At 39.9% G+C, this 27499-nt stretch overlaps 1 protein-coding gene across 5 annotated transcripts in view; it reads right to left on the reverse strand.

Annotated features, from left to right (window-relative positions):
- The window catches only part of CLCN5 (chloride voltage-gated channel 5), a 163924-nt gene that overhangs the window by 51004 nt on the left and 85421 nt on the right, over positions 1 to 27499 (reverse strand). For all 5 annotated transcript variants that reach the window (XM_084790028.1, XM_084790026.1, XM_084790027.1 and 2 more), the window contains one exon: positions 13836 to 13982. In XM_084790028.1, coding sequence (XP_084646154.1) covers positions 13836 to 13982 — 147 coding nt within the window. The remainder of the gene's footprint in view (positions 1 to 13835; positions 13983 to 27499) is intronic.

Genomic DNA, 27499 nt, shown 5'->3' on the forward strand with positions numbered 1-27499 from the left:
GAGAAAACAAGGCATTCCATAATAAAACCATATTTAAGCAATATCTGTCTACAAATCTAGTACAACAGAAGGTGCTTCTTAGAAAGTAAACTCCAACCTAAAGGGGTTAACTGCATCTAAGAAAACACACGGAATAAATAATCTCAGACAAGAAAAGAGGAGAGAGACACAAAGAGACAGACAGACAGACACAGAGACAGAGAGACATATAAGACAGATAGACACAGAGACAAAGACACAGAGACAGAGATAGAAACAGACACACACACACACAGAGACAGAGAGAGAGAGAGAGACAGACAGACAGACAGAGACAGAGACAGAGACAGAGACAGAGACACAGAGAGACAGACAGAGAGACAGAGACAGGAGACAGAGACAGAGACAGAGAGACAACAAAATAACAAGGATATCAACAATTGAATATCAATCATTGAAATCTTTCAAAATCACTGCTCCCCTAATAAAAAGACAAAGACTAGAAACACACCATAACATTAAGGATACACACTACCTTAGGGTTAAAAAATGGGAAAAAGATACTCTAAGCAAAAGAACCCAAGAAGCAAGATGGTGTATCCATTTTTAATATCTGACAAAATAGAATTCAAAGAAAAATGAATTAGAAAACATAGCAAAGGGCACTAATTCCTAACAAAATAAAAATCCTCCAAGAGGACATTGCAACTCATAACATCTATGCCACAAATACAGGGGCACTCAAGTTCATAAAAGAAACACTTCTACATCTTAAATCACATATTGGCCCTCACATACTGAGGGTGGGAGACTTTAATACCCTACTCTTGCCAGTAACAGGCTTCCAGACAAAGCCTAAACAGATAATTGTTGGAGCTAAATGATGTTATAAACAAAATGTACCTAACATGTTTACAGACTATTTCACCCAATCACAAAAGAATATACCTGCTCATCAGCACCTTTTGAAAATTTCTCCAAAATTGACCACATGCTCAGACACAAAGCAAGTCTCAGTAGATACAAGGAAAGGACACCCTGTATCCTATCTCACCACCATGGATTAAAGCTGGATTCCAACAATAGAAAGCTTACACAACTCATGAAAACTGATCAACTCTCTACTGAATGAACAATGGGTCAAGACAGAAATGAAGAAAGAAATTAAAGACTTTCTAGAATTGAGTAAAAAATGAGTAGACACCATACTCAAACTTATGGGACACAATGAACATGGTTCTAAGAGGCAAGTTCATAGCACTAAGTGCCTACAAAAAACAAACAAACAAAACTAGAGAGATCTCATATTAGCTAATTAACAGCACTGCTGAAAGTTTTGGAATAAAAAGAAGAAATCACTCCCAAAATGAGTAAACAGCATAAAATAGTCAAACTCAGGGCTGAAATCAATAAAACAAACAAAACACAAAGAATCAATGAAACAGAGAGTTGGTTATTTGAGAAAATAAATAATAGCATTAGGAAAGAGAAATACAATTAATAATTATGGAGGGATGGGGAGGCTGAAATGGGAGGTTCAGATAGGTGTGGGGCAGGGAGACTAGAAAGGGAATGTGGGGAGAAATAGCTAAAATTAAGGGCCAGCTGAGGGGTAGTAGTTAAACCTAATATAGTAGAAGCTTCCTAAAACACACACATATATGAAGATGATCTAAATGAAATTGCCAAATAATAGAGAAGACAAAGTGCTAACTGGCCATCTCTTGTCACCAAATGAAGCTTCCAGTAATGGGACTGGGTTACATCTAATTGAGTTATTGGCCAAAGGATCCCATGGGAATCCTCAAACAACCCAGGCTATTGCCAAGACAATAGATTGCTTTCCACAAGCTGACAGCAAGGCCGCATTGCTGAAGAAAACACCTACACAACCCATTGAATATGAAGAGGTTGAACTGGTGCCTACCTAGAGCCCCAATGTCCCAGTGTCTTTGGTACAGGAAGGTAGTCTGCCCACCATAAAAAAAAAAAAAAGAAATGCAAATATCAACCCAACCACAAAATCTTTGATCTACAATGGAGCAGTGTCTGCAAGACATGCTAGGGCAATTAATGGTGGTACAGAGCTCATGGGAGTAATCAACCAAAGTCTTATTTAACTTAAGGCCCACTGTACAAGATAGAAGCCATATTGATGCTGCTTTGGTAACCAACAACCTGAGACTAGATAGCCCAGGGACCTACAGTAAAGCCAAATACTACTGGTCAAACAAACAAATAAGATTTGGCAAAAAAAAAAAATGACCCCTAATAACATTCTGCTTATACTTATAGATCAGTGCCCTGCTCAGCCATCATCAGAGAAGCTTCCTCCTGCAACAGATGGGAACAAATACATAGATCCACAGCCAGACAGTATATAGGATAGGGGACTTTGGAACATTAAGCTCTGAAATGTGTCCTCTGAAAATGAGCCCCACCCTCATGGCTCAGGTCTTGTTATGTTGCCCAGGCTAGCCTTGATTCTCATGACTTAACCCTCTTGCGTGTTGGGATATCAGGCATACACCAGTACACCCAGAAGCATTGGTGAATCTCAACTTCATAAGTCAAAAAAGCCAGTCAAGATAGGTTACATGGTACATGTGATTCCAATTACATGACAGCAAAACAACAATGACAACAACAATGACAACAACAACAACAACAACAAATTCTAGAAGCTTAGAGTGTAAGGGGTAGAATAGGTAAAGTACAAGAGGCTAATTTGTGTGAAACTGTTCTTCAGGATAGCGTATTATGAATACATATCAATGTGCATTTGTCCAGCTCACAGAAATTCAGCTCAAAGAATTCTGTGTGTGGCTTCATGTATGCCATTTTGAGAATTATTAAAATGTTTGAGGATCCCAGGATGGGATGGAGTAAGAAACAAAAGAATCTATCTACATCACAAGTTTGTGAAATAGCATCACTAAGGGGGATTAAGAGAGGATGGTTCTGACTTAAGTGAGTGTAGAAACGAATAGAACCTCTAAGACCAAAGACAAAAGGATTGGTGTGTAAATCCTGTTGGTTGTAAGGTTGTTCCGCATGGTGGGTACTTGTTAATAATTCTGAAACCACTATACGTTTATACTAGAAAAGGAGAGCTAAGTAATGAATGACAGATAATGCAAGGTGGGCTTCTCACTGTCAGAGTAAAAGACTATAGGCAAGCAAAGGTGGAAGGCTAAAATATCTGTGTGGTAATAGATTTTTAAAAAGTAGAGACAAGAATCAGCTTGGTCTCATGTTCAGCTTAATAAATATAGACTAGATAAAGGTGATTACACACACACATATACACTTTATGCCAGCAGACACATTATGTATTCAGTCGGCCTTGGTAGAATGCTAGGTACAGTGGTACATACCTATAACCCCAGCCTCTCCACACCCTGTCTCAAAAAATAATGCCTTTGTGGAAATGGGCATAGCTAATGCCCTGTCTTTGTTTCTAATTCAGGGCTAGAATGAAAGGAAAACAGGCTCCTTGACAGATAGCTAGGATGTATTTCCTGCCTTGGTACTAGAGCAGCAAAATAATAACAGAGCAGATTAGTGTCAAAAAGTAAGAGGGGGGCTGGAGAGATGGCTCAGTGGTTAAGGGCACTGCCTGCTCCTCCAGAGGTCCTGAGTTCAATTCCCAGAAACCACATGGTGGCTCACAACCATCTATGATGTTATCTGATGCCCTCTTCTGCAAATAAAGCACTCATATACAATAAATACAAGTGGTCAGAACATTCTCCACAGTAGAGTGGAGAGTGGGATATGACTTTCTCACATACTCTGGTGCCTCACATTTGACCATGTCCCCTGGAGGGGGAGACCTGGTGGCACTCAGAGGAAGGACAGCAGGTTACCAAGAAGAGACTTGATACCCTATGAGCATATAAAGGGGGAGGAGGTCCCCCTCAGGAACTGTCATAGGGGAGGAGAGTAAGGGGAAAATGGGAGGGAGGGAAGAATGGGAGGAGACAAGGGATGGGATAACCATTGAGATGTAACATGAATAAATTAATAAAAAAATAAAAAAGTAAGAGGTACTAAAGACAACCCCACAGTGACAGAAGAAACACTGTCGACTCAATGACAAAACTGGAACAACTTAAGAAACAAAATTAAGTAGGAGTAGGTGAGACCCCAAAGTATAAAACAGTGCAAATACAAATATAACTGAATGGGAGAAACAGTGCAAACACAGATATAAATGAATGGGTGAGAGTAGACAAAACTCCCATGTATAATATAACAATCTCAAGAAGGTGGGCATGATTCTTGTGCCCTTAAGTAAGGGCTTTTCACTCCTTTCTGAGGAGTGCAGAGTGGAAAGGAAGGAAAAACAGTAACTGTAAATGCAGAAACCTGAGGAAAATCAGTCAGGTGACCAAAGTTATCATCAACAATATGTCATGCTGATGGCCCCACAGCTTAATCATGAGAAAACATCAGATAAATTTCATTTGGTGGCATTTTATAAAATACCTGACCACTGCTCAAAACTGTTAGGGTCATGGGAAATGGGAGAAATCCAAGGATGTGTCACAACTAAGCGGAGCCTTAAGGGGACATGATGCCTTTGTGTAAGTGATAACCTGGATGAGATATGAGGTAAACACTAAATAAACTTTGATAAAGAAATGGAAGAAACACTAGTGGATATGAATTCTGGAATCTGCCCATTTTCCTTATGAAGTACAGGGAGCGTCTAAGCCTGTCAATATCATCATAGCTATCATAAAGCCTGGCCTGGGAGGTTATATCTATAACCCAGGACTTGGGAAGTTACGGCAAGAGGGCTGCACTGGGTTCGAGGGCAGCCTATACCACATAGTAAGTACCAGCCCAGCCTGGGCCACAAAGTGAGACCCTGTATCAATACTACCAAACCAAAAAACAACAAAGAAAAAAAGAAAGAAAGAGAGAGAGAGAGAGAGAGAGAGAGAGAGGAAGGAAGGAAGGAAGGAAGGAAGGAAGGAAGGAAGGAAGGAAGAAAGAAAGAAAGAAAAAGATTTAGTATTTCAAGCTGATGTGGTTTTTGGCCCCAAGGTACTTTTGACTCTGGCCTTTTCTTTTCAGCTCACAAAAGCACCAATAACCTCCGGTTTTCCCAGACCAAGTGTTTAGCAGAGTTCCGTACAATTGCTCATAGCAGATAGCTTGGGGAGCCCAACTAAGGGCTGCTTTTCAGACAGTCTTCCCATGAAGCTTAGGCCAGCCTAGGCTCCACTATTGTCTTCTCTGCCCTGAATTCTTTACAGTTTGGAAGAACCAAACAGCACTGCTGTGTCGGTCTCCTTGGTGGATTTCAAGCCCTGTTATGCTTTTCATTCTATCACATTTGACTATTACAGTTATTTTCTGCTCCAACACATTAGGAAGTGGCCCTGAGACACAGTAGGTGGTATGGGAGAGCACAGCCTTCTCCATAACCAGCCTCTAAAGTTACCCCTGATTCTTTTCTAGCTCACCCCCAGCACCTCATTGTGCTTTTTAATTTCCCTTTTGCAATTTCTCGAGAGCCCACTATCCCTTCCTCTTGCTTCCTGTTGTCTTCACCAAGCCTTCTGATCTTTTGCCCAGAATGTTAAAGCAGTAAAAATTTCGCCATCCCCAAATTTGCCCTCAATTTGCCCTCTGCACTGTCAATTTTCCCAAACACAAATCCGATCATATCACTCCTCCGCTTTTAAGTCGTCTGTTGGTGCTTTGGCTCCAAGATCAGATCACAAAGTGTACACAACATTACGCCATCTAGACTTCTGGCTAGCTCCCCTGCTCTGTACCTGCTGTGCCCCCCTGCTCTTTTGACTGCCACCATCCACCCACATACCTTACCCTGGGAGGCTTAGACCTCAAAAAGACAGACTCACACTCTGGGATTCAGTGGCACTATGAGACAATATAATGCTAACCTTCTCTGTGAATGGGTACTCCATAAACACTGATGGGCGGATGGATGAGAGAATAAATGAACATAGTGCCGCCCTTGCCCAGGCAAGTGCGAACAGACGGATGACGAGAAGAGCTCTGAATGTTTTCCTGTACCTAAAACTCACTTTTCCCCCTTCCTTCTCCCTGAGTGTTAGGGTTCTTTTTTTTTTCCTAATGTACAGACTATCTCAGATGCATCTAGTTTTGCCATGCATCTAGTCATTCTTCAGAAATCAGTTCCTACACAGCTATCTGCAAAACAAGAACCACTCTTCCTAACTTGTAAGTTCCATGGAACTTACTTTTTAGTCCACGCTACCATGCCCAGTACAAAATATAGCATTTTATGTATAATTTCACCACAATGTTTCAGTGACTTGTCTTTTCTTCTATTAATGGTTTCTTTACTAGGAAATCCTATGTGAAGACATTATATAGGGACACAACAACTTTAAAAACAAAGTAAGAGAAATGCATCACTACAGAATAGACACAGTTTTGCATGTGCCTCATAAAAAGAAGCCTCTTAGAATATCGAGTCTCTTCTTGGTAACTTGCTATCCTTCCTCTGAGTGCCACCAGGCCTCCCCATCCAGGGGATGTGGTCAGAAAAGGGGCACCAGAGTTCGTGTGAGAGTCAGATCTCACTCTCCACTCAACAGTGGAGAATATCGTGTTTGTCGGCTAGGTCTTGGTAGAGCATATATAGGGGGAGGAGGTCTCCCTCAATCACAGACATAGGGGAGGGGAGAAGGGGGGGAAGTGGGAGGGAGGGAAGAATTGGAGGAAACAGGAGAAGGGCTAACAATCAAGATGTAATATGAATAAATTAATAAAAAAAGAAGCCTCTTTACTTTGTGGACAGATATTAATAAACTGAAAGCAATAAACCTTCTAAGAAACTATTGTAGAGTAGTAGAGGACTGCTTAGTTTAAAACACATTGCATTATCACAGGCAATGCCAAAAATCTTAGCCGGCTTCTGTTTTCTAGCCCATGAAATGGAAACAATGAGCAATTACTTACCCTGATTATGTACTACCAGCAAAATGAACCCACAAAGGTACTTGGTGAAAATGCCATAAGCAACCAATTTTTTACTAGAAGCAATGATTGATAGGTGATTTTTTGGTTTGGCCGGAAGGCATATATAAAGGCCCCATTAGTAAAGCCAGTTACTGCTATAACTAACATGCTGTACATGCTTTAAGATGCATGTGCAGGGCTGGAGAGATGGCTCAGCGGTTGAGAGCACTGTCCGCTCCTCCACAGGTCCTGAGTTCAATTCCCAGCAATCACATGGTGACTCACAACCATCTATAATGTGATCTGATGCCGTCTTCTGGCCTGTAGGTCTGTATGCAGGCAGACCACTGTATACATAATAATAAATACATTAAAAAAGATGCATGTGCATACAAGTGACATACAAATATACTTTCCTTTTTAGAAGTGTGCTAATAAGAAAAAACACAAAAGCTGGGTGCAGTGGCACACTCAGGGCAGCAGAGGCAGGAGGATCACTGTGCATTCCAGTCCAGCCTGGTCTACAAAGCAAGTCCAGGATAGTCAAGGCCACACAGAGAAACCCTGTCTTGAAAACAACAACAACAAAACCCCACAAAATATAGAGGCACAAATACCTCTCTTTTATGAACTTTAAATTCATAGGCTATCTTTTAAGGTACCATTCCTACTCAAATTTCTTGTCATTCTCGCTTTTGCTTTCATCTTGATTTTTGAGACAAGATCTTCTTATGTAGCTTGAACTGACTCTGCAGCCCAGGTTGGTCCTGAACACTCCATCCTCCCGCCTCAGCCTCCAAAGTGGTAGGATAACCAGCGCTGAGTGACACATCCTGCCTGTTGGTATCCTTTTGAACCCATGGTTTTATTAGCTTTCTCTTCACTTTCTTCCCTTTTGGGAGGAGGGGAGATCGGCTATTTTAGACAAGATCTCATTAGTGGATCTTAGTGGACCTAGAACTTACTATGTACACTAAGCTAGTCTTAAATTTCTGGCAATCCTCCTGCCTCTGCCTCTCAAGTGCTAGGATTACAGACATGTATCCCCCACACATGAAAACTATTTTCATACTCCTATGTTCTTTCCAACTTTGTCATGTCTTCAGAGTCCTTCCATGTCATTCTTTAAAAAAAAAAGTGTTGGGTGTATTTTTTTTTCAAGATAGGGTTTCTGTGTCACCTTGGCTGTCCTGGACTCTCTTTGTAGATCAGGTTAGCCTCGAACTCACAGCGATCCGCCTGCCTCTACCTTCTCTAGTGCTGGGACTATTGGCATGTGCCACCACACCTGGCAGTGCATTATTTTTTAATGTGTGTGGGTCTTTAGCTGTATGTAGGACTGGTGCCAACAGAGGCCAGAAGAGGGCATCAGATTCTGTGAAAATGGAGTTACAGATAGTTGTAAGCTGCCAGGTTGGTGCTGAAAACTGAAACCAGATCCTCTGCAGAACAGCAAGTACTTGTAATCACTATGTCACTCCTCTAGCCTTGGTGGATTTTATTTTGTGTTTGTTTTGCTTTTGTTGGCATTTGAAATAGGGTCTTCCTATATAGCTTGCTCTCTGACATTGAACTAGTGATCCTCTTGGCTCAACTTCCTGAGTGCTGGGATGACAGTTATATGTACCCTCATGCCCATCTGACTAACTAAAGTGTAATTCCAAGCCTGACCTTGAACTCTTGATCTTCCTGATCTATAGCCTCCAGAGTGATAGGACGACAGGTATATATTACTATAAAAAGGGAAAAGGGAACTGGGCATTTTGGCCTGGTGATAACATGCTTGTTCAGCATGCATGAGGCCCTAAGTTCAATCCTCAATACTACACACAAATAGATAAACTGTCATTCTCCACTTATCTTCGATAATTTGGTTAATTTCCATCCACTCCAGTATGTATCATAATAGATAATTCACTATGTAATAGGTATTCTATGAGATTTCTACATCCACACATTCTTATAGCTATAGATTCTATTAATGAAATAAAGATTGAAAATATCTGTAAAATGCCAGGCATCTTGGCACATACCTCAGCTACATAGTGAGCTCAAGGCCAGCCTTAACTATATGAGATTCTTTTTCTGAGACAGGGCTTCTCTGTGTAAGCCTGACTGTCCTGGAACTTGCTCTGTAGACCAGGCTAAATTTGAACTCTGAGATCTGCCTGCCTCTCTGTCTTGAGTGCTGGGATTAAAGACGTGCAACGTCATGCCTGGCTGACTATATGAGACTCTTTTTCAACACAATAAAACAAAACAAAACATCTTTAAAAAACAAAAAAAACAAAACTCTACCCATGTCTGGGGAGATGGATCAGTGATTAAGACACCCTGTTCTTGCAGAAGACCCAGTTTCAAGTCCCAGCACCCACATGGAGGCTCACAGCCATACATAATTCCAGTTCCAGGAGATCTAACACCCTCTTCTGGTCTCTCTATGTCTCCCTCAAGCTAGCTGTCTTATATGGAAATAATGCCACCTACAGTGGGCTAGGCTCTCTCACATCAATCATTAATCAAGAGAATTCCTCACAGATACGGTCACAGGCCATCTGATCAGGTAAGTCTTCAACTGAGGTCCTCCCTTCCCTGGTGGCTCTAGATTATGTTACGTTGGCAATAAAAGCTAACCACCACAACATTCAAGACTATAGAGTATGGTTGCTAACACCTCTACAAAAGTCTGCTTTCTGTTTGTCATTTTCTTCTTCCTACTAAATAATCCTTCATGGCCCCGCTGCTATGTGGCAGTTTTCTCCAAAATCAAAGCCTTCCAGTTTGAAGGGAAGCTTGTTAAGACATAGGATGTTTATGAGGAGGTGAAACACCAGGATGCTCTAAGGCAGTGGTTCTCAACCTTCCTGATGCTGTGACCCTTTAATACAGCTCCTCATGTTGTGGTGACCCCCAACCATCACATGATTTTGTTGCTACTTCATAACTGTCATTTTGCTACTGCTATGAATCATAGTGTAAATATCTGATATGCGACCCCTGTGAAAGAGTGGTTCAACCTCCAAGGGGGTTGTGACTCACAGGAAGTGTAGTGAGAATCTTGGAATTTTGGTTTCTTTAAAATAAGAACACAGCAATATTATAAAAATATGTTTTCGTTTCACTCCCAAGTGTGGGGATATGAGGCTGCTTCACTGCAGCTGACAAGGATTTGCCTAATGCTCTGGCAGGGGTGTGTGGTTTTGCCAGCTGCAGATAGTTTCTGCGAATGTGTGACATTTGGAATTCTGGAGTATATAATGCTAGGATCCTGAGATGTGGTGGGTCATTGGTTGCGGTTTGTTAAGTAGTCATGTGCAAAGAAGAAACAGGAAGAGGAGGAGGAGGAGGAGGAGGAGGAGGAGGAGGAGGAGGAGGAGGAGGAGATTGGATATCCTGCCAGCAAAGATCAAAGTTGCCCCAAGGTGCTCAGCACCAGAAATCAGCAGGAAATCATCTAACAATAGTGCTGACCCCTTTCCTCTCTATCTTACTTTCTCTCTTATCTAGAGTTAGGGGGTTGAAATGATGGAAAAAGAGTGGAGGAGGGAGGAAAAGAACCCACAAAGTAATAAATGTTGGCTACAGGGGGGAAGAGAAACAGTCCATCATGCAGGAAAGCTCCTTAAACTCAGGAAGTAAACAACTCAAGAGCTTAAAGGATGTCTCCAAAACTGACCAGCTGTACTATGTCTCTCCCTCCCCAAGCACATATAAGGTGTAAGACAAGCTGGTATCTGCCTAGTAGAGGATCAGACCAGCCAAACTGCCTTGGCAGAAGCAGCAGAAAACAAACAACCCATCTAGATAAGGCAGAGACCAGCCAAGTCACTTGGAAGAAACAAAGGGCAGTCAAACCACCCAGAAAAGGCAGAAAGCAGTCAAGCATCCTCGAAGAGGTGAGGTCCAGCCAAGCAACCTGAAAGCTCAGACCAACTGAGTACCTGAAAAGGCCACTCCCAATCTGTTGAGCTGCCTGTATGTCATGCACTGAGTTCCAGCTTTCATAGGCCATGACCCATGCTGGGGTGGGCTTTAGTGACACAATTGTCACTGAGCCATGTCTTCTCCTGTAAGTCACCCCTCACCCATATCTCCATAAACCAATGAAACTCATGGGTTCATCGAGTTAGACTTTGGTGGTATCTATCATGGGCTCCCTATCTGGGCTAAGTAGACATTTGTTCAAGTCTCAAATATACTTTACTGAGAATTCTGATTTTTTTTTTGAGACAGGCTTTCTCTCTGTGTAGTCTTGGCTGTCCTGGACTCGCTTTGTAGACGAGGCTGGCCTCAAACTCACAGCGATCCACCTGCCTCTGTGTCCCGAATGCTGAGATTAAAGGCATGTGCCACCACCGCCCAGTGAAATCTGATTCTTTACACAGACACATGGACATGAAATAATTCTCCTAAGAGCCATAGCACTTATAGGATTATAGTATAATAATTATCATATAATAATGATACCTACCGAGTTTCTTTTAAAATAGGGCCTCATTATGTTGTCAAGGGTTAGTTAGCATCATACTCCTAGGGCCTGGCTCCTTCTTAGTACAAGAAACACAGACTTCAACAGAAAATACTAATAAAAAAAATTCTTGCAGATTAAAAAAAAAAAGTTCAGGTGGGCATGATGGCACACACCCATAGCCTCCTAGAACTCCAGATAGGAAAGCACAAAGGTCACTAATTCAAGGTCCTTCTTAGCTACACCATAAATCAAAAAGTTTGAAAAGACAAACCAGCTGGACGTGGTGGTTCACTACTAAAAGAAACACTGGGGAGGCTGAGGCAAAATGATTGCCACTAGTTAGATGTTAGCCTGGGATACATAGTAAGTTCCAGGCCTCTCTGGGCTAAAGAGTGAGGTTCTGTCTCAAACAATAAGAAGGAAGGGAGGGGGAGGGAGGCAAGGAAGGAAGGAGAGAAAGGGAAAAGAAAAGAAGGCAGAAAAGGAAAATTTATTTTAAAATATCAGACAGAAAATTAGTGATACTCAAAGGGCTCAAACAAGAACATCATATGAACAGAAAATGTTAAGGAAAAGAAGTTAAACTTTCTCAGAAACAGAAAACTATGTTTAAATTCACTAATTAAAAACTGAAATTTGAAACAATAGATGCCAGACGTGGTGGTGTACACCTTTAATTCTAGGACTCAGAAAGCAGATCTCTGTGAGTTCAAGGCCAACTTGGTCTACATAGAGTTCCAGGTCAAGCAGAGCATCACAGTGAAACCCTGTCTCAAAAAAATAAAAGCAAAATAAGGTAATAATGGAAATTATTTCGCCAAGGTGGTGAAAGAAATTAACACTCATACATTTATGCTATAAAAATATTCTCGTATATGCTTAAAAGATACACATATACACACACACACTGTGGTGGTTTGAATAAGAATGGCCCCCAAAGATTCATAGTTTTGACTATTTGGGCCCCAATTTGTGGAGCTGATTGGAAAGGATTAGGAAGTGGTATGGCCTTGTTGGAGAAGGTGTGTCACAGGGGGCGGGCTTCAAGGTTTCAAAAACACTCCCAGTCTGCCTGTCTCTGTCTCTCTCTGTATGGCTTTGTCAGTCTGTCTCTCACTCCCTCTGTCTCAGTCTGCCCCTCTTTTCCCTGTCTCTGTCTTTCTCTTTCTCTTTCTCTTTCTCTGCCTCCTACTTGTAGATTAAGATGAGAGACCTCAGCTGTTGCTACCACCATGCCTTTGCTCCACCATCATGGACTCCAGCTTTCTGAAACCTTAAGCCAATTTAAAAAAATTTGTAAGTTGTATTGACTATAGTGTTTTGTCACAGCTACAGATAAGTAACTAAGACACACAAACACAGACACACACACACACACACACACACACACACACACACACACACACACACTATATGGTTGTTCACTGTAGTGTTATATGTAAAAACAGAGGCAGGGAATAACTAAAATGTGTATCAACAGAAGCTTGGTTGTGACAGTGAAGCACAGCCATACCACGGCCTTGTACACAGTTATAGAAATGATAATGTAAGTAGATGATTTCCTGTTAATGAAAAATACAATTATAAAAAGTATAGATTATAAAAATATAAAATTTGAGTGACTACTTCATCAAAGAGGATATACTCTCCTGACAAATAAGCATATGATATGCTATTTAATATCATATTAATTAGCCATTGAGTTAATAAAACTGAAACCATGAGATAATGGCATATGCTTGCTAAGAAAACTAAAATACAAATTACTGATAATAACAAGATCTGCCAAAGTTGAAGAACACTCATATAGAGCTAATTAAGATGCAAAATTTTATAAGTACAGAGAACAATGTTTTGGTATTTTCTTTCTAAATCAAATACACATTTACCATGTGACCCAACGCTTCCACTCCTGTAGCAAGAAAATGACAAAGCTCCAAGACACTGAGCTGGGTAAAAGAATTCACTCTCTACAGAGGACACAGGACGGAGGGCTAGTAAGGTGGGTAAGGGCTTGTTGCTAACTTTGGCAGCCTTAGTCCTACCCATAGAACCTACATGGTGTAAGAAAAGAACTGATCCCTTAGGTTAGCCTCTGTGTTCTACACATACAGCATGGCCCATGCACACCCCACCTTCCCCACACCCCCAAGCACAACAGTAAAATGATATAATTTCATTAATATAATATCCTTAAAGGAAAAAACCTACTAGGGGCAGAGGAAAGATCAGCGGTATCAAGGACTAGGGAGGACAGATGTATAAGGGCAAAGGCATATCGAGAAAGAATTTTCCTATGGGTCAAGACAATTCTATATCCCATCAGTGGCATCAGGTACTAGAATGTATTAAAAGTTACAAAACCGTGTACCCGCTGTCTAAAAATTAAAACTGCTCTTGAAACGAGCAATAACGATACCTTCTATTTCTCGATCTAAAGGAGGCACATCATCTCTCATGGAGAAATCCATAGCAGTCCCTGGGATGTCCATCAAGTCTTCATCACTGGAGCTGCTCTGGAAGCTACTAAAACTCCCCTGCTGAAAGCCTCTGTTGTCCATGGCTCCTGTGTAGAAAGAAAAATATTGGCCTTATAGCAACGTACAATTAGCCCCTGACCAATTTTTCTTTTTCATTGTGGTAAGTACACATAATTGCATGGTAAAATTGCCAACCTCAGAACTTATTTCCCTTTCGTAGCTTCTTATTCCTCTAAGCACTCACACTATGCATCACACACTTACTACTATTTATTTTATTAGCAGCAGAGAAGGGCATACAATATATAACTGTTGGGGCTGGACAGAAGGCTCAGTTAAGAACACTTGTGCTCACAGTGGACCTGACTCAGGTTTCTAGTATTCACATAGTAGTTCACAACCATTCTATAACTCTAGTTTTATGGGGGCCAATGGCTTCTTTTCACCTGTGTGGGAACCAAGCATGGATGTGGTACATATACACCAAGCATGGATGTGGTACATATACATACATGCAAACAAAGCACTCACGCAGATAAAATAAAATGCAAAAATCTAATATATATAATAAATTATATATATATACACCACAGCTACAATCAAGGGTAATGGCTTAAATCATGACTTTTCCTTTTACAAACTCTGCGTTCTCTGTCATCACATCATTAGCCATTATTAGTCTTGGTTGTCAACTTGATTGGACCTGGAATTAATTGAAAGGCAAGCCTCTAGCCATTTCTCTGAGGGATTTTCTTGATCTGATTATTTGAAGTGGGAAGACCCACCCTAAACTGTTTTCATGTTCAAATTTCTCAAAATAAAATTAGGAGGAAATATTTCATACTGGCTCCACCTTGCTTTCCTTCAATTTCATGTCCTTTTCCCCCTAATTGTTGTTCCTTGCATATATGTGTAGACTCCAACACCCCAGGCTACCTACCTTCTCACATCACTTGGGCTTGCTTCCTTAAACCAGGCCACCTACACGCACACATTTACTTCATAAACAAGAAACTTTCAAAACAGAAAATAAACAACCCCCATCTTTAAACCAGATCTCAGCTCCCATCAAACTGAGATAAAAGATGCTTCCCAGCCTGAATCTCATTTACCTTAGTTCATCCTTTAAGGAAACCTACTGTACATTGACTATTTCTGATCCAAAAATCTTCCATGTGAAATGCTTCAAAATCTGAAAAATGTTGAATTCCAAGGAGATACCAGAAATGGAAATCTTACATCTGGTCTCCTCTGATAGGTTGTAGTCAAACCGAAGTATATTAAAATATTATATAAAATGGTCTCTGAACTACATAAAAGCTATATATAAATGCAACTTAGTGTCATATTTAGACTTGAGTCTTATCTCAATGGTATCTTATTACATACACAAATATTTCAAAATCTGAAACTTCTGGTCCCAAGCACTTCTGTTTTTGTGTTATTTTTGAGACAAAGTTCTCACTCTATAGCCAAGGAACCTGTAATTATCCTTCCTCCATCTCACATGTAATGAGAATATATGCATCATGCTCTATTCCTCTCAAGCATTTTTGACAGAGGATATTATGTCTGTAGATATAGACCTGATTCATCTCTTTCTCAAATCCCATTCCTAGCTTCCTAAGAATGTCACCTGATACCTTTGTTGCCACTTCAAACTCAACAAGAATGGAAGAAAAGAACAGGAGTAAAAATAAATATTAAGCTGGGCGTGGTGGCGCACGCCTTTAATCCCAGCACTCGGGAGGCAGAGGCAGGCGGATCGCTGTGAGTTCGAGGCCAGCCTGGTCTACAAAGTGAGTCCAGGACAGCCAGGGCTACACAGAGAGACCCTGTCTCGAAAAACCCAAAAAATAATAAATAAATAAATAAATAAATAAATAAATAAATAAATAAATATTAAACTACACATAAATCATAAAATCCCAATAAAGCATGATCTTTGCCCTCATCTCACCCCGACACCAATGTTCCTTTTAAATAAAAGTGTCGTCAATATTTATAATTAATGGCTATCTGATTCTAGAATTTGGTATTTTCAACAAACCTACAAAAACTCCCCATTAGAAATGAACTCTGGGCCAGGCGTGGTGGCGCATGCTTTTAATCCCAGCACTCGGGAGGCAGAGGCAGGTGGATCGCTGTGAGTTCGAGCCCAGCCTGGTCTACAAAGTGAGTCCAGGACAGTCAAGGCTGCACAGAGAAACCCTGTCTCAAAAAAAAAAAAAAAAAAGAAAAGAAAAGAAAAAAGAAAAAGAAAAAGGAAAGGAAAAGAAAAGAAAAAAGAAACGAACTCTGTTTTAGTTAATGAGAAAAAGAAAGTGGACTAACAAAGAAGTATATTTCAATTTCTCTTCCAATTTAAATGTATTAAATGAAGCCAGGAAAGAAAGTAATTCCAGCATGGAGGATCTGGAGTTCAAAACCAGTGTGAGATACACGATAATCAGCCCCCCAAAAAAGAAGGAAGGAGGGAGGGAGAGAGGGAGAAGAAAGCAAGATAGATGGATGGATAGATAGATAGATAGACAGACAGATAGATAGATAATGCATGGGAGGCACATATGGTGGGTAGCTCTGAAAGAAAACAAAAGAATTTGTATGGTAACAGAATCCTTTCCTTCTTTCTTTCCCTGTGGTTAGTATTTCATTCAGAATGTGATTTAAAATACCCAGTTCCAGCAACTCTATTAACCACACAAATCATGGAAAGAAAGTATGAGAAGTCCAAAAATAATTTATGTTTGGCTTTGCAATGCATCCTGTATTCGGTTTCAGATGTGTGTACCTATTGTGCTGAGAATGCATTAGAACAAAATAATAACACAGAAGACTCAGCAAAGGAGTAGCTGGGAAACCTCTCATTTTCCCCACAGGGACCGTACAAACTCTTTCCTGTAACCCACTGACATGGAACAATCCAGCTACACTGCGCTACCTAATATTAAACAGTTCCTGAAGCAGCCATTTGGCTCAGTGTTTGTATTAAGAAGTGTTTCTTTAGTGAATGCACAGAAAGATGGAGCCAATGAAAGAAGCAGCTAGTAAATCACGCAAAACACATGAATGAGTAGGAGTTCAACAAAGGAAATAAATACCATCAGTAAACGTGAATGTGGAACTCGCCTGTGGATAATTCATTTTGGCACAGCATTTACAGTTAGCTTGAAGATATAAAGATGTTCAAAAGAATAAAAAAAAAAACCATCAGAATGAATAAACAAAACCCTTCAAAGTTGACACTTGAGTTGAGCCAGATGGTTGAAGCCTATAATCCTAGCTACCCCAGGATAGCAGGATTGCAAACGCAAAGCCTGTAGGTACAACTGGAAAACTTAAGAGAGATACGTGTCAAAAGAAAAAGTATTAGAAGGAGAATATGTCAGTAGTATAGCCCTTGAATGCCAGCAGAGAGGTTCAAGGTTCAAGCCTCAGCACAGATAGATAGATAGATAGATAGATAGATAGATAGATAGATAGATAGATATTTCTCATGCCTTTTAACATATTTTAATCAAAATACAATTACATCATCTCCCCCTTCTCTTTCCTCATTCCAACCCCCCCAAGCCTACCTCACTCTCTCTCTCTCTAACTGGTTTCTTTTTTGTCTTATTATTGTTACATATAGGCTTAGATCTACAAATATATAAACACAACCCTGCTGAGTCTATTGGTCATCCAATACAAAGTGGTCATCCCCACACACAATCAATAATATTTTTAAAGTTGATATCTGAGCTCATGTGCAGTAGAACTCCAAGCCAAGGATCTTTCCATAATACCTCGTGGCTTCATCATGATGTTTCAGTCCCAAGAATGGTATATCTGGAATCAATTAAGCCTGTAGATGGCTAAAAGCCCGAATTAGGGGCATGCCAGGAATAACCTTAAGAGGAGGGATTGCTTGTTTATTTTCCCATGTAATTCTGAGGTTACAGATAGAACTTGTCAGGCAATGAAAATCTAAGGAGAGGTAACATGTTGAGAATGTTACCTGGTTGATATTTTTGTAGCAGAACTGACATGTGCCCACTGTTATGCCCACAAATTTGTTATACCTCAAATGGGCCACATCAGGTTGGCTCTCTGTATCTCAAAGTGTATATCTGCCACTTCAACCAACTATAGAACAAAAATGTCTTTAAAACATAGTTTCTATGGTGATGAAATGACATAATTTTACTTCTTATAATTATTACTTAAACAATATAGTGTAACAAATAACTTCATAACATTTATATTTTATTTAAGTATCACAAAGAATCTAGAAAAGATTGGAAGTAGATTAAGAAAGATATATATATATATATAGGTTGTATGCAAGTACTGTATTTTATATTTCATATAAAGAGCTTGATATCTTGGGGAGGGGCTCTGAAACTAATTCTCTATAGATATGGAGGAAAAACTGTCCTTTTATGCCTCTGTGTCTTTAAAAAAAAAAAAGCCAGCTCCTTTATGTGGAATCCTGCCTATCCCCCATCCCCATTCCTTTTCAGTCTGGTGAAATGCTATTGAATCAATCTAAAACCAGCTCAAATGGGCTTTTCCTTCAATACTCCCTTTGTTCAGACTCCCATGTTGACAACATAGTCTCTTTCACTTTAGTCTTGTGATTACACTGTGTCTCCATTTATGTCGTTCAGCAATTTCATGTTGCCTCAGAATAGGTGTTCAATAAATGTTTACTGCAGTGAATTCCAGTTGAGGACGAAGGGTTAGCAAGCAGCTCATCAACACATGTATATGGCTGACCCCTAGCAAATCTTTACCTTGCACTAACAGGGAAGCAAACTGGGGCTACAAAGGGAATTTACGACTCTGTCACTGACTCTCAAGGCATTTATGATCTAGGTGTGGGAAGGCCTTAAATGACACAACAGTTGTGATGGACTGTTAGCATAAGAATACAGTTGGCATTTGGAGAACAGAGGGAAGGTAAGAAGCTATAGAAGGCTTCATGCAAGAGAAAGGTCATTTCAGGCCCAGGAAATCAAGCCCTGCCCCCCCACCCCCCAACCCCTCAACCCCCCCACCCCCCACCCCCGGCAAGCCTTGGAGACACATGTCAGTCTAGCTTTTCCTCTTAACTAGAATACAGGTAAGGTGTCTAGGAGAAATTGGAGGATTGGGATGCCAAATGGAGTCACTATGTTTTCCAAAGACAACACGATGAAAATATTATTTTAGGAATAAAGTGTTGAGCTGTATGATAGAAAAACACTTTGCTACTTCTACTTTCAATGCTGGTGGTTTAGTTTTAAAAGAAAGATGGATTTTGTTTCTTGATTCATTCCGCCAGATCGTGTCCTTTGATTGGAGAATTGAAGCCATTGACATTAAACTTTTCTACTGACTTTATATATTTGGGAATATGTATATACATATACATTTATGTATGTAACAATAATTAATGAAAAAAAGAGGGCATGTATTTGAAAAAAGAGCCAAAAGGAATACATGGGAGGATTCTGAGAGTGAAAAGGTAAGGGAAAAATGATTATATTTTAATTAAGTTATATTAAAACCATAAAGAATATGAAAGAATTAATTTTTTTACAAAGAAGAAGAGGGAAAGGGAAGGAAAATACCTCTTAAATTTGTACCAAGACCAATAGAAGAGCTAGCTGGTGGGCATGGACATGGTGGTGTTAGTTTGTGGTATGACTTGCTGTCATCCTGTTTTACTATGAACACTGATACATGTTAGCTCAAATAAGTTAATATTGCTATATCAACTAACTTATTTATCAAAAACAAATATATAAGCCAATGTGTGGGTTAGCCAACAACACACATGACCACTTAAAGAAAATACTGAGTATGTTATATATTTCAGCACTAACCTGCAATGAGAAGCGGTAGACTTTTTCATTTCTCCTTTTTGTTCTAATAAAATATTTGTTGGCCTGTGAATGACATTCTGGGTAAGCGCAGGCACTGGAGAATGTGATTAGAGGAGGTAGAGTGAGATGGCCCCCTAGAATCACGTATTTCATTGCTTGGTCTCCAGTAGGTGGAACTGTTTGGGATGGATTAAGAGGTTTGGCCTTGTTGGAGGAGGTGTGTCACTAAAGGTTATCTCTCTGCCTCCTGCACATGTGGATCAAGGATGTAAACTCTCAGCCACTGCTCTAGCACCATGCCTGCTTGTCTGCTGCCATGTTCCCTACCATAGTGTTCATGAACTCAACCTCTGAAACTGTAATTCCCAATAAACTCATTCCTCTATAAGTGGTTTTGGCCATGGTGTCTCTTCACAGCAATAGAAAATCAACTAAGACACAGGGAAAGAAGAATTACATATATTTTAAACAAAGCAATAAGGATACTTAAATGAACTCTTAAAATTCCCTGTGATAATGAAAATAATAGCAGCACAGACAGGAAACCATGTGCTATAAGCCCACTCTATTCAAAGCCTGGGTTGAGAAAGAACAGGCCAGAGTGGGGGGGGGCACGGTGTCTCGGAGGTATCAAGTTTAGCATATGAATGAAATCACTGACATGGAAAAACAAACAAACACAATCGAGAAACTCCTCTATGTCACAGAACATGTACAGAAAAAAGTGTGTCCTACGCAAGTGACCCAAAAGCCTCTGGTACTGGGAGTAAAAATCTTAATCCTTTGCACAGCATTTGACATTAGGGTTTCTCCAGCTCTGGACCACTTGTACTCTCTGAAGGGTTTGTTTTTGCTTAATAAACTATGTCTTTTTCTGTTATCTTCCAGGTGTCTCTGTCCAAATCCTTGTTCAATAACACAAGAACCCAAACCCTCCAGCAAGGGGCCTCTAGACTCCAACATCTTTCTATTACAGGGTTCATAAAACCTGTGTTCTCCAATGCCTGCCACAGAGGGCTCAAAGGCACGCTAGTTTATGTTCCAATGTCTGTTTTAATTATCTTCTTTTGAGAAGCAGAACTGAACCGTGGATATCTGATATTAATCCCTGAGATACCAGAAAAGATTCTTATTTCAGAGGATTATCTTTAATCCAAAGACTTGCCTCAACCTATCAGAATTGCAAGTATAAATTCCCAGGAGGAACCTGCTGTGCTTCTCCTCACAGTGTGGTCTTCATTACAGGGTCATCCTCATAAGTGAGCAGCAGCCACACCAGAACAGCAGTTCTCAGATGTGTTTTAATCTCAAGATCCCTTTAGTGTTCAAAATTATTGAGGCCTCTAAAAAGTTTTTACTTATACGGATTATATCTATAAATAATTATTGTATTTAAAGAGAGAACTGACAAGTGCTTAAAGTATATATTTATTCACTTATTTAAATGTAAAAAGTTAGGTGTGATAGTTCACATCTTTTTTCCTAGCAGTCAGGAGGCTGAGGCAGGAGGATTGCTATGATTCTCAGGCCATCCTGGGCTACATAGTGAGCTCCAGGCCAGACTTGGAGATCCTATGTAAATAAACAAACAAATGAATAAATATGTAAATAAAATATATAATTACTCAACCCAAAACCTTACCATGCTTTGAAAAAATAACTCCATTTTCCCCAAACATAAACTAACCACTAGAATATTCCAATGTGTGCTTGAGTTGAAAAGACAAGTAATAGCTAAACACTAACATGAAAATACTTTTGACCTTGTAGGTTGCCCCAAGAGGTCTCAAGAGCCCACAGACCACACTGTAAGAACTTGCTGACAAAGACAAAGGGCTAATCTGGGAGAAGCTGTACTTGGACACCAAATGATAAGAAGGAGGAAGAAGTCACATCAGCCAGAGAGAGTTACGAAATGAAGCAAATGACAAGCTAATCTTTTCTGTAAATACTTTTAAAAGAATTGAAAACCTGGGTGTATATCTTTTGAGTCGTTCCCAACAGATAAATACCCAAGAGAAAGTTTACTTAAAATGGCTTTAAAATGTCAGGTAAATCAAAACAATATGCTACCTTCTCTTAGAAGACCAGCCTTTCTTTAGTTTTATCTCAGAGCTCTTCAGATAACGTAACAAATGTTTTGTTATACAGACTTTCAAAGGTATAGAAAATGAGCTGGGGATGGGCTCGTGTGCCTGGTAAACCAGAGCTGAGGCTAAGTAAGGCAAGAGGATGCTGAGGAGTTGGAGCTAAGTGTAGTAAGATCTGGAAAAGCAAAAATAAAGTAAGTGTGATCATGAGGCATCTAGAAAAGCACCCTAGAGGGTCAAGAATAAGGGGCTGTCGGGCCTGACAATGATGACACTACGTTTTTTTTCACTTTGAAATCTACATACAAAGTTCCTATTGACCTTTAACAAACTGCACATCAATTCTCATTGAAAGCCTCACCCGCTCTATCTAAGAGGGAGTTAGTTCAGGAATGCAAGACTGGGATCACAGGAAAGAATGTGAGCATCACTTATCTGGCAGATACAGTGTGAGCAGCTGGAGGCTGACTCCTGCCACCCTGCCTTCCCAAACAAGGTGGAATGATCATATTGTAAGCCAGAAGAAAGCCTTCCGCCCTTAGAAAGAAGAATGCCAACACCTCAACGAAAGGTCTTAAAAAGATAAAAAGATCAAATTCATTTGGGTGTGGTAGAATGTGCCTGTCATCTTAGTACTTGGGAGTCTGGGACAAAAGGATTCCCTCCAAGTTTGGGGCAAGTTTAGGCTACACAGCAAGACCCAGTTTCCAAAAGGAAAAATGGAAAAGAACCTCCAGCAGATGTTAAGAACAGATTGTTAATTTACTTTCATCCTGGGTTAAAACTTTGAAAACAGCCCATGTAGAGTTTCTTTTTGGACATGAAATAGAATATTGGAATTTAATCCAAGAAGCAAAATACCATTCTTTTTAATAGAGGAAGGCAAGCCTGGAATTCTATGCCTGTAATCGCCTCACGTTAGAAGAGTTAAGGTAGAAGGGTCAAGAGTTTACCCACGGCGGCATGAGCTTCTGTCTTTGTCAACTATACATCCAACAGAGGATTAATATCTAAAATATACAAAGAACTCAAAAGCCTAAACATCAAGAAAACAAGCAACCCAATAAAAAATAGGCTATAAATCTGTATAGGTAATCTTTTTTAATTTTTTTTACATATACATTTATATTATTATACATATATACAATAAACTACCTAAAGCAAGAAGAACCACAGAACAATCAGGTTTATATAAATGTTACATTCATAGTGTTTTGGCTTTTGTATTTGGCAGCCTATCTTGGTGAATCTAAAATTCTGAATGTAAATCAATATCTATCATATCTCATCATTATCAGCTTAAAATATCTATCTAGACCAATTGTTAAAACAAGATATACAAGTGGTTAATAAAGGTTTTCTTAATGTTCAACATCATTAGACATAATGTAAATGCACATTAAAATTTCCTTGAGGCTGCCTCTCATATTCAGTCGGAATGGCTATCATAAAGAAATCAAATAACAAAAAGTGCTGAAGAAGATATTGGGAAATATAAACATTTAGTCACTGCGAGGAGTGCAAACTATTGCAGCCACTATGGAGATCAGTATGGAGGTTCCCCAAAAAGCTAAAAACAAATCTATCAAATGAGCGAGATATGTCACTCCTCAAAACATACCCAAAGGATTCTATGACCTCCTAAAGAGATAGATACTTCCTCAACAATGTTCCTTGTTGTTCTAGTTACAATAGGTAAGTAATGGAAACTGCCGGGCCATCCATCAACAGATGACTGGAAAATGAAAATGTGGTACTTACACTAAGGAAAAATGAAATTATGAAACCTGCAAGTCAATGGGTAGAACTGAGTGAGATAACTCAGATCCAGAAAGACAAACACAGCATATTGCCCCTCATATGCAGATCCCAGCTCCCAATCTTTAGATTTTTTTTGTGTGTGTATTTAACTTAGGACAGCTACAAAAGCCAGAAAACTGGAATACTGTCATTGAGGTAGAGCATGGTTCAAGGGAGAAGGCATAAGAGAACATAGGCGATGCAAAAACAGAGGGGAAGTTTAAGTAAGGGAGGGGCAGTGGGATGGAAGTGATAAGGGAGTGAGGAGACAGGATTAACCAAAAGGAAGGGTATGAAAACCTACTACTTGGAAAGCCAACTAAAAATATAAAGGGTGATAGCCATTATGCCTGGCTAGATAATGCCATCTCTAATAACCATGAAAGAGTAAGCAAAACTTCTAGTCCCAGATATGGAGTACCTCCTCATAAGTGGTTGGTCAAGGAGGCCACAGGGGCTCCTAAAACAATGCAGGCTGTTGCCATACCCTTTGGTTGCCCACCAGAACTAGTTGATAGGATTCATTGTTGAAGACACCACAGACCTTGTGTGTAATACAGAGAAATCAAACTGTAACTGTCCTGGAAGCTTCCTCTATGCTAGCCAGCTCTCATCGTGCCAGATGCTTCAATATAGACTAACGGGGAAAATATATAAATGGTCTTACCCAAAAAAGGACCCTAAGAACTACGATACCAACCTACCAGGAAAGATGTGTCTAGTGCAATAGTGCAATAACTGTTAGAAATGAGACCAAGTACTCTCCACTTAGTTCTGAGGACTGCTTCCCCAAAGGGAATTCATGCATGATTAAAAATGCAGTTAAAAACCCATGGCTGAGGAACAACAAGTGCTAATGAACACGTAGATACAAGACTGCCTGAGGTACTTGAAAATAAGATATAGCTGAGCTTTCATCCCCCAAACCCTCTAAGACTCAAGGAACAAAGTGAGGGAAGGAGTGGAAAGCATATACAAATCAAGACATAAGGAAAAGGGATGAAAATGTCATCTTCTGGGCATGACACTGCCAATGCATTAAGTCTAAGTGTAGCAAGAATAAAAGCATCTAATTTGAATTATTTTAGGTCTATATATTATAATTTTGTTTTTTGTTTTGTTTGAGATAGGGTTTGCTATGTAACCTGGTCTCATTATGTAGACCAGGCTGGCCTTGAACTCATGGCTGTCCTGCTTCCACCTCCTAAGTAGCTAGTATTACAAGTGCATACCACTGTGTCCAACTTAGATTTATATTCTAACCTAAAGTCCCCACAGCTACCATTATATAACCTGATATCATGCTATTGAAAATCATCTACATGTACAAATAGGCAGAGATATTAATGTATTACTTTGGTCAATAAAATATAACAGGCTTACTCTTGCAAGATTTTATTCTTCTACAAAGAAATTATAATAAAAATTTATTGGCATTGGATTAAAAAGAAATTGTCACAGTGGATTTTGAATATTAGGAAAATTACTGCTAAACTGGAAGCTATATATATATATATATATATATGAATCACTTTTAAGTTAGTAACTGAGGGAATGCTAGATATCACAACAGAAAATATAGCACTAGACACTATATCATATGACAAAATGGCAGGCTTTTAAAACGCTGATAAGAACACAAACCTAGATGTGGTACACACCCCAGTACTATAGCTAAGGCCAGAGGATTGCCAAAAATTCAAGACCAGCCTGGAGTACATAATAAGGCTCTACCTCACAAAACCAACCAGAACCAGAAAGAGGCAAGAGGGTCAATCCAAACCTAAGACCAGCCTGGGCTACATGGTGAGCTCTAGTGCAGCTTGGGCTGCGGAGTAAGAGCACGTCTAAAAAGTAAACTACACCACCATTTTAAAAACACAGACTATTGTGTGTATCCCAGACATGAAGAACATATATCTCACAGAGAGGCAGCCCATGCCTTGCACTGCAATTTCCATTACAATCGATGTGTTCTGGGAGCCATGTTGTCCATCCAACCAGAGTAATTCCACTTGAACTTTTTAGGCAAGTGTTGAAATCAGCTTCGTGGGCTTCCACGAGGCTTTTTCACACATCTGTAGTTCTAGTTAACCTACCCACTACCCCTTAATCTCCTTCACCTCACCAATCCCTATTTCATCCCTTTACTCTCATTTTCTTTCACTTCACATGTATCCTACTGTCTTCCAAGTACTGTTTCAATTGGGTTGTAAGGTAGTAGGCTTCCATACACGGTTTATACACCCTACCTCTGTGCTAGCCCTCTACTCCACTTCCTACCAAGCCCCTACATTCCTTCACCTCTTGCCTTTACACCCCCAGTATATCACCTCCCTGTTTTCATTTTACCCATCATCTATTATCTTCCCTCCATTATCATTACCCCAGCCTCTAAAAGGCTCCTTTCTCCCTCTCTGGCTTTTGCTGGTGTTCTAAGTTAACATGGAAAAGATTTAGAGCTAGATCTATATATGACAGTGAACATACAACGTTTGCCTTTCTGGACCACAGTAACCTAACTCAGTATAATCTTTCCAGTTCCATTCATTAACCTTCAAATGTTATGGTCTCATTTTTTTCCAGCAGACTAATATTCCATTGTGTGCATGTACCACATTTTTCTTGTCCACTCATCTGTTGATGGGTATCTAGGTTGGCATCATTCCCTAACTACGGTGAATAGAGCTGCAATGAACACACTAATAAGCGGCTAAATGGCCAAGCAAATTTCCACAAGAAGGAAGAAACCAACAGTCCTAACCAGCTATGACACCTATGAACCACAACAACGATCAGGATGGTTCAAGAACCTTAAGAGTGTAGTCACAGCTTACATATCTTTGAGGTAACCAACAGCTCTCTACTTTGACTTGAGACCCTCTCCACAAGAGGGAAAGCATGCCTGCTTCTGGAAACACAGTCAACCACCCAGGGCCAGTGAAATCATGGATCTTGGGGAAGAATTTAAACTGCCACTTTACCAAACCAGAATAATCCTTAACTATACTCTAAACTTTCTTTTTTAAACCCACAGATAGGGAAGATTTGGAGGAAAGATAAGGAAGGGAAATGATATAATTACAATCTTTAAAAAAAAGATAAAGGAAATATTTTAAAAATAAAAAAACCCTTTCTTGCAACCCAAAACTCATTTTTCAGCATGGATTTTGATACATATAAGAAGGGGTATGATACAGAAAACAATTCAAAAGAATGACAGTGTTGGAAATGAAACTTGTGGGTTGGACGTGGTGGCGCACACCTTTAATGCCAGCACTCAGGGAGGCAGAGGCAGGCAAATCACTGTAAGTTCAAGGCCAGCCTGGTCTACAAAGTGAGTTCAGAACAGGCAGGGATACACAGAGAGACCCTGTCTCAAAAAACTTGTCTCCAGCATGAGGGCAGGAGTTGAAGATGCCTATCTTACCACGAATGGATGCTTGTTTCAGTGTAGCCCTGCCATAGTCTACCCTTATATCCATAGTTGTCTGAGTCTGCTAAGAATGAGTATGATCTAAATCCAATGCGATGTCAGGAAGTGAGAGGCATGCCTGTCTTACAAATAATTCTGAAAGAGAATTGCTTGAAAAGAGTGAATTGCCAAATCCCTGCAATAGAGAACTTTGAAGTGGTCATTAATACATCTTCAACTCATGGAAAGAGAGATGAAGGAAAGAATTATGGGCTGGTCGCACACCTGCTTAAACATCGGTTCCTTGAAAAAAGGGCTGTCTTGAGAAGCCTTAAACTTCGGTGACCTCGCTGGAGAGCAAAGCAATTGCATATGAAATCCCTTCAATAAGAATTTACTGACTTTTCAAGAAAAGGAAATGCTAGACATCAAAAACATTGTAACAG

This window comes from Acomys minous, assembly GCF_964271855.1.
Source record: "Acomys minous genome assembly, chromosome: 7".
In the NCBI taxonomy this organism is placed as follows: domain Eukaryota; kingdom Metazoa; phylum Chordata; class Mammalia; order Rodentia; family Muridae; genus Acomys; species Acomys minous.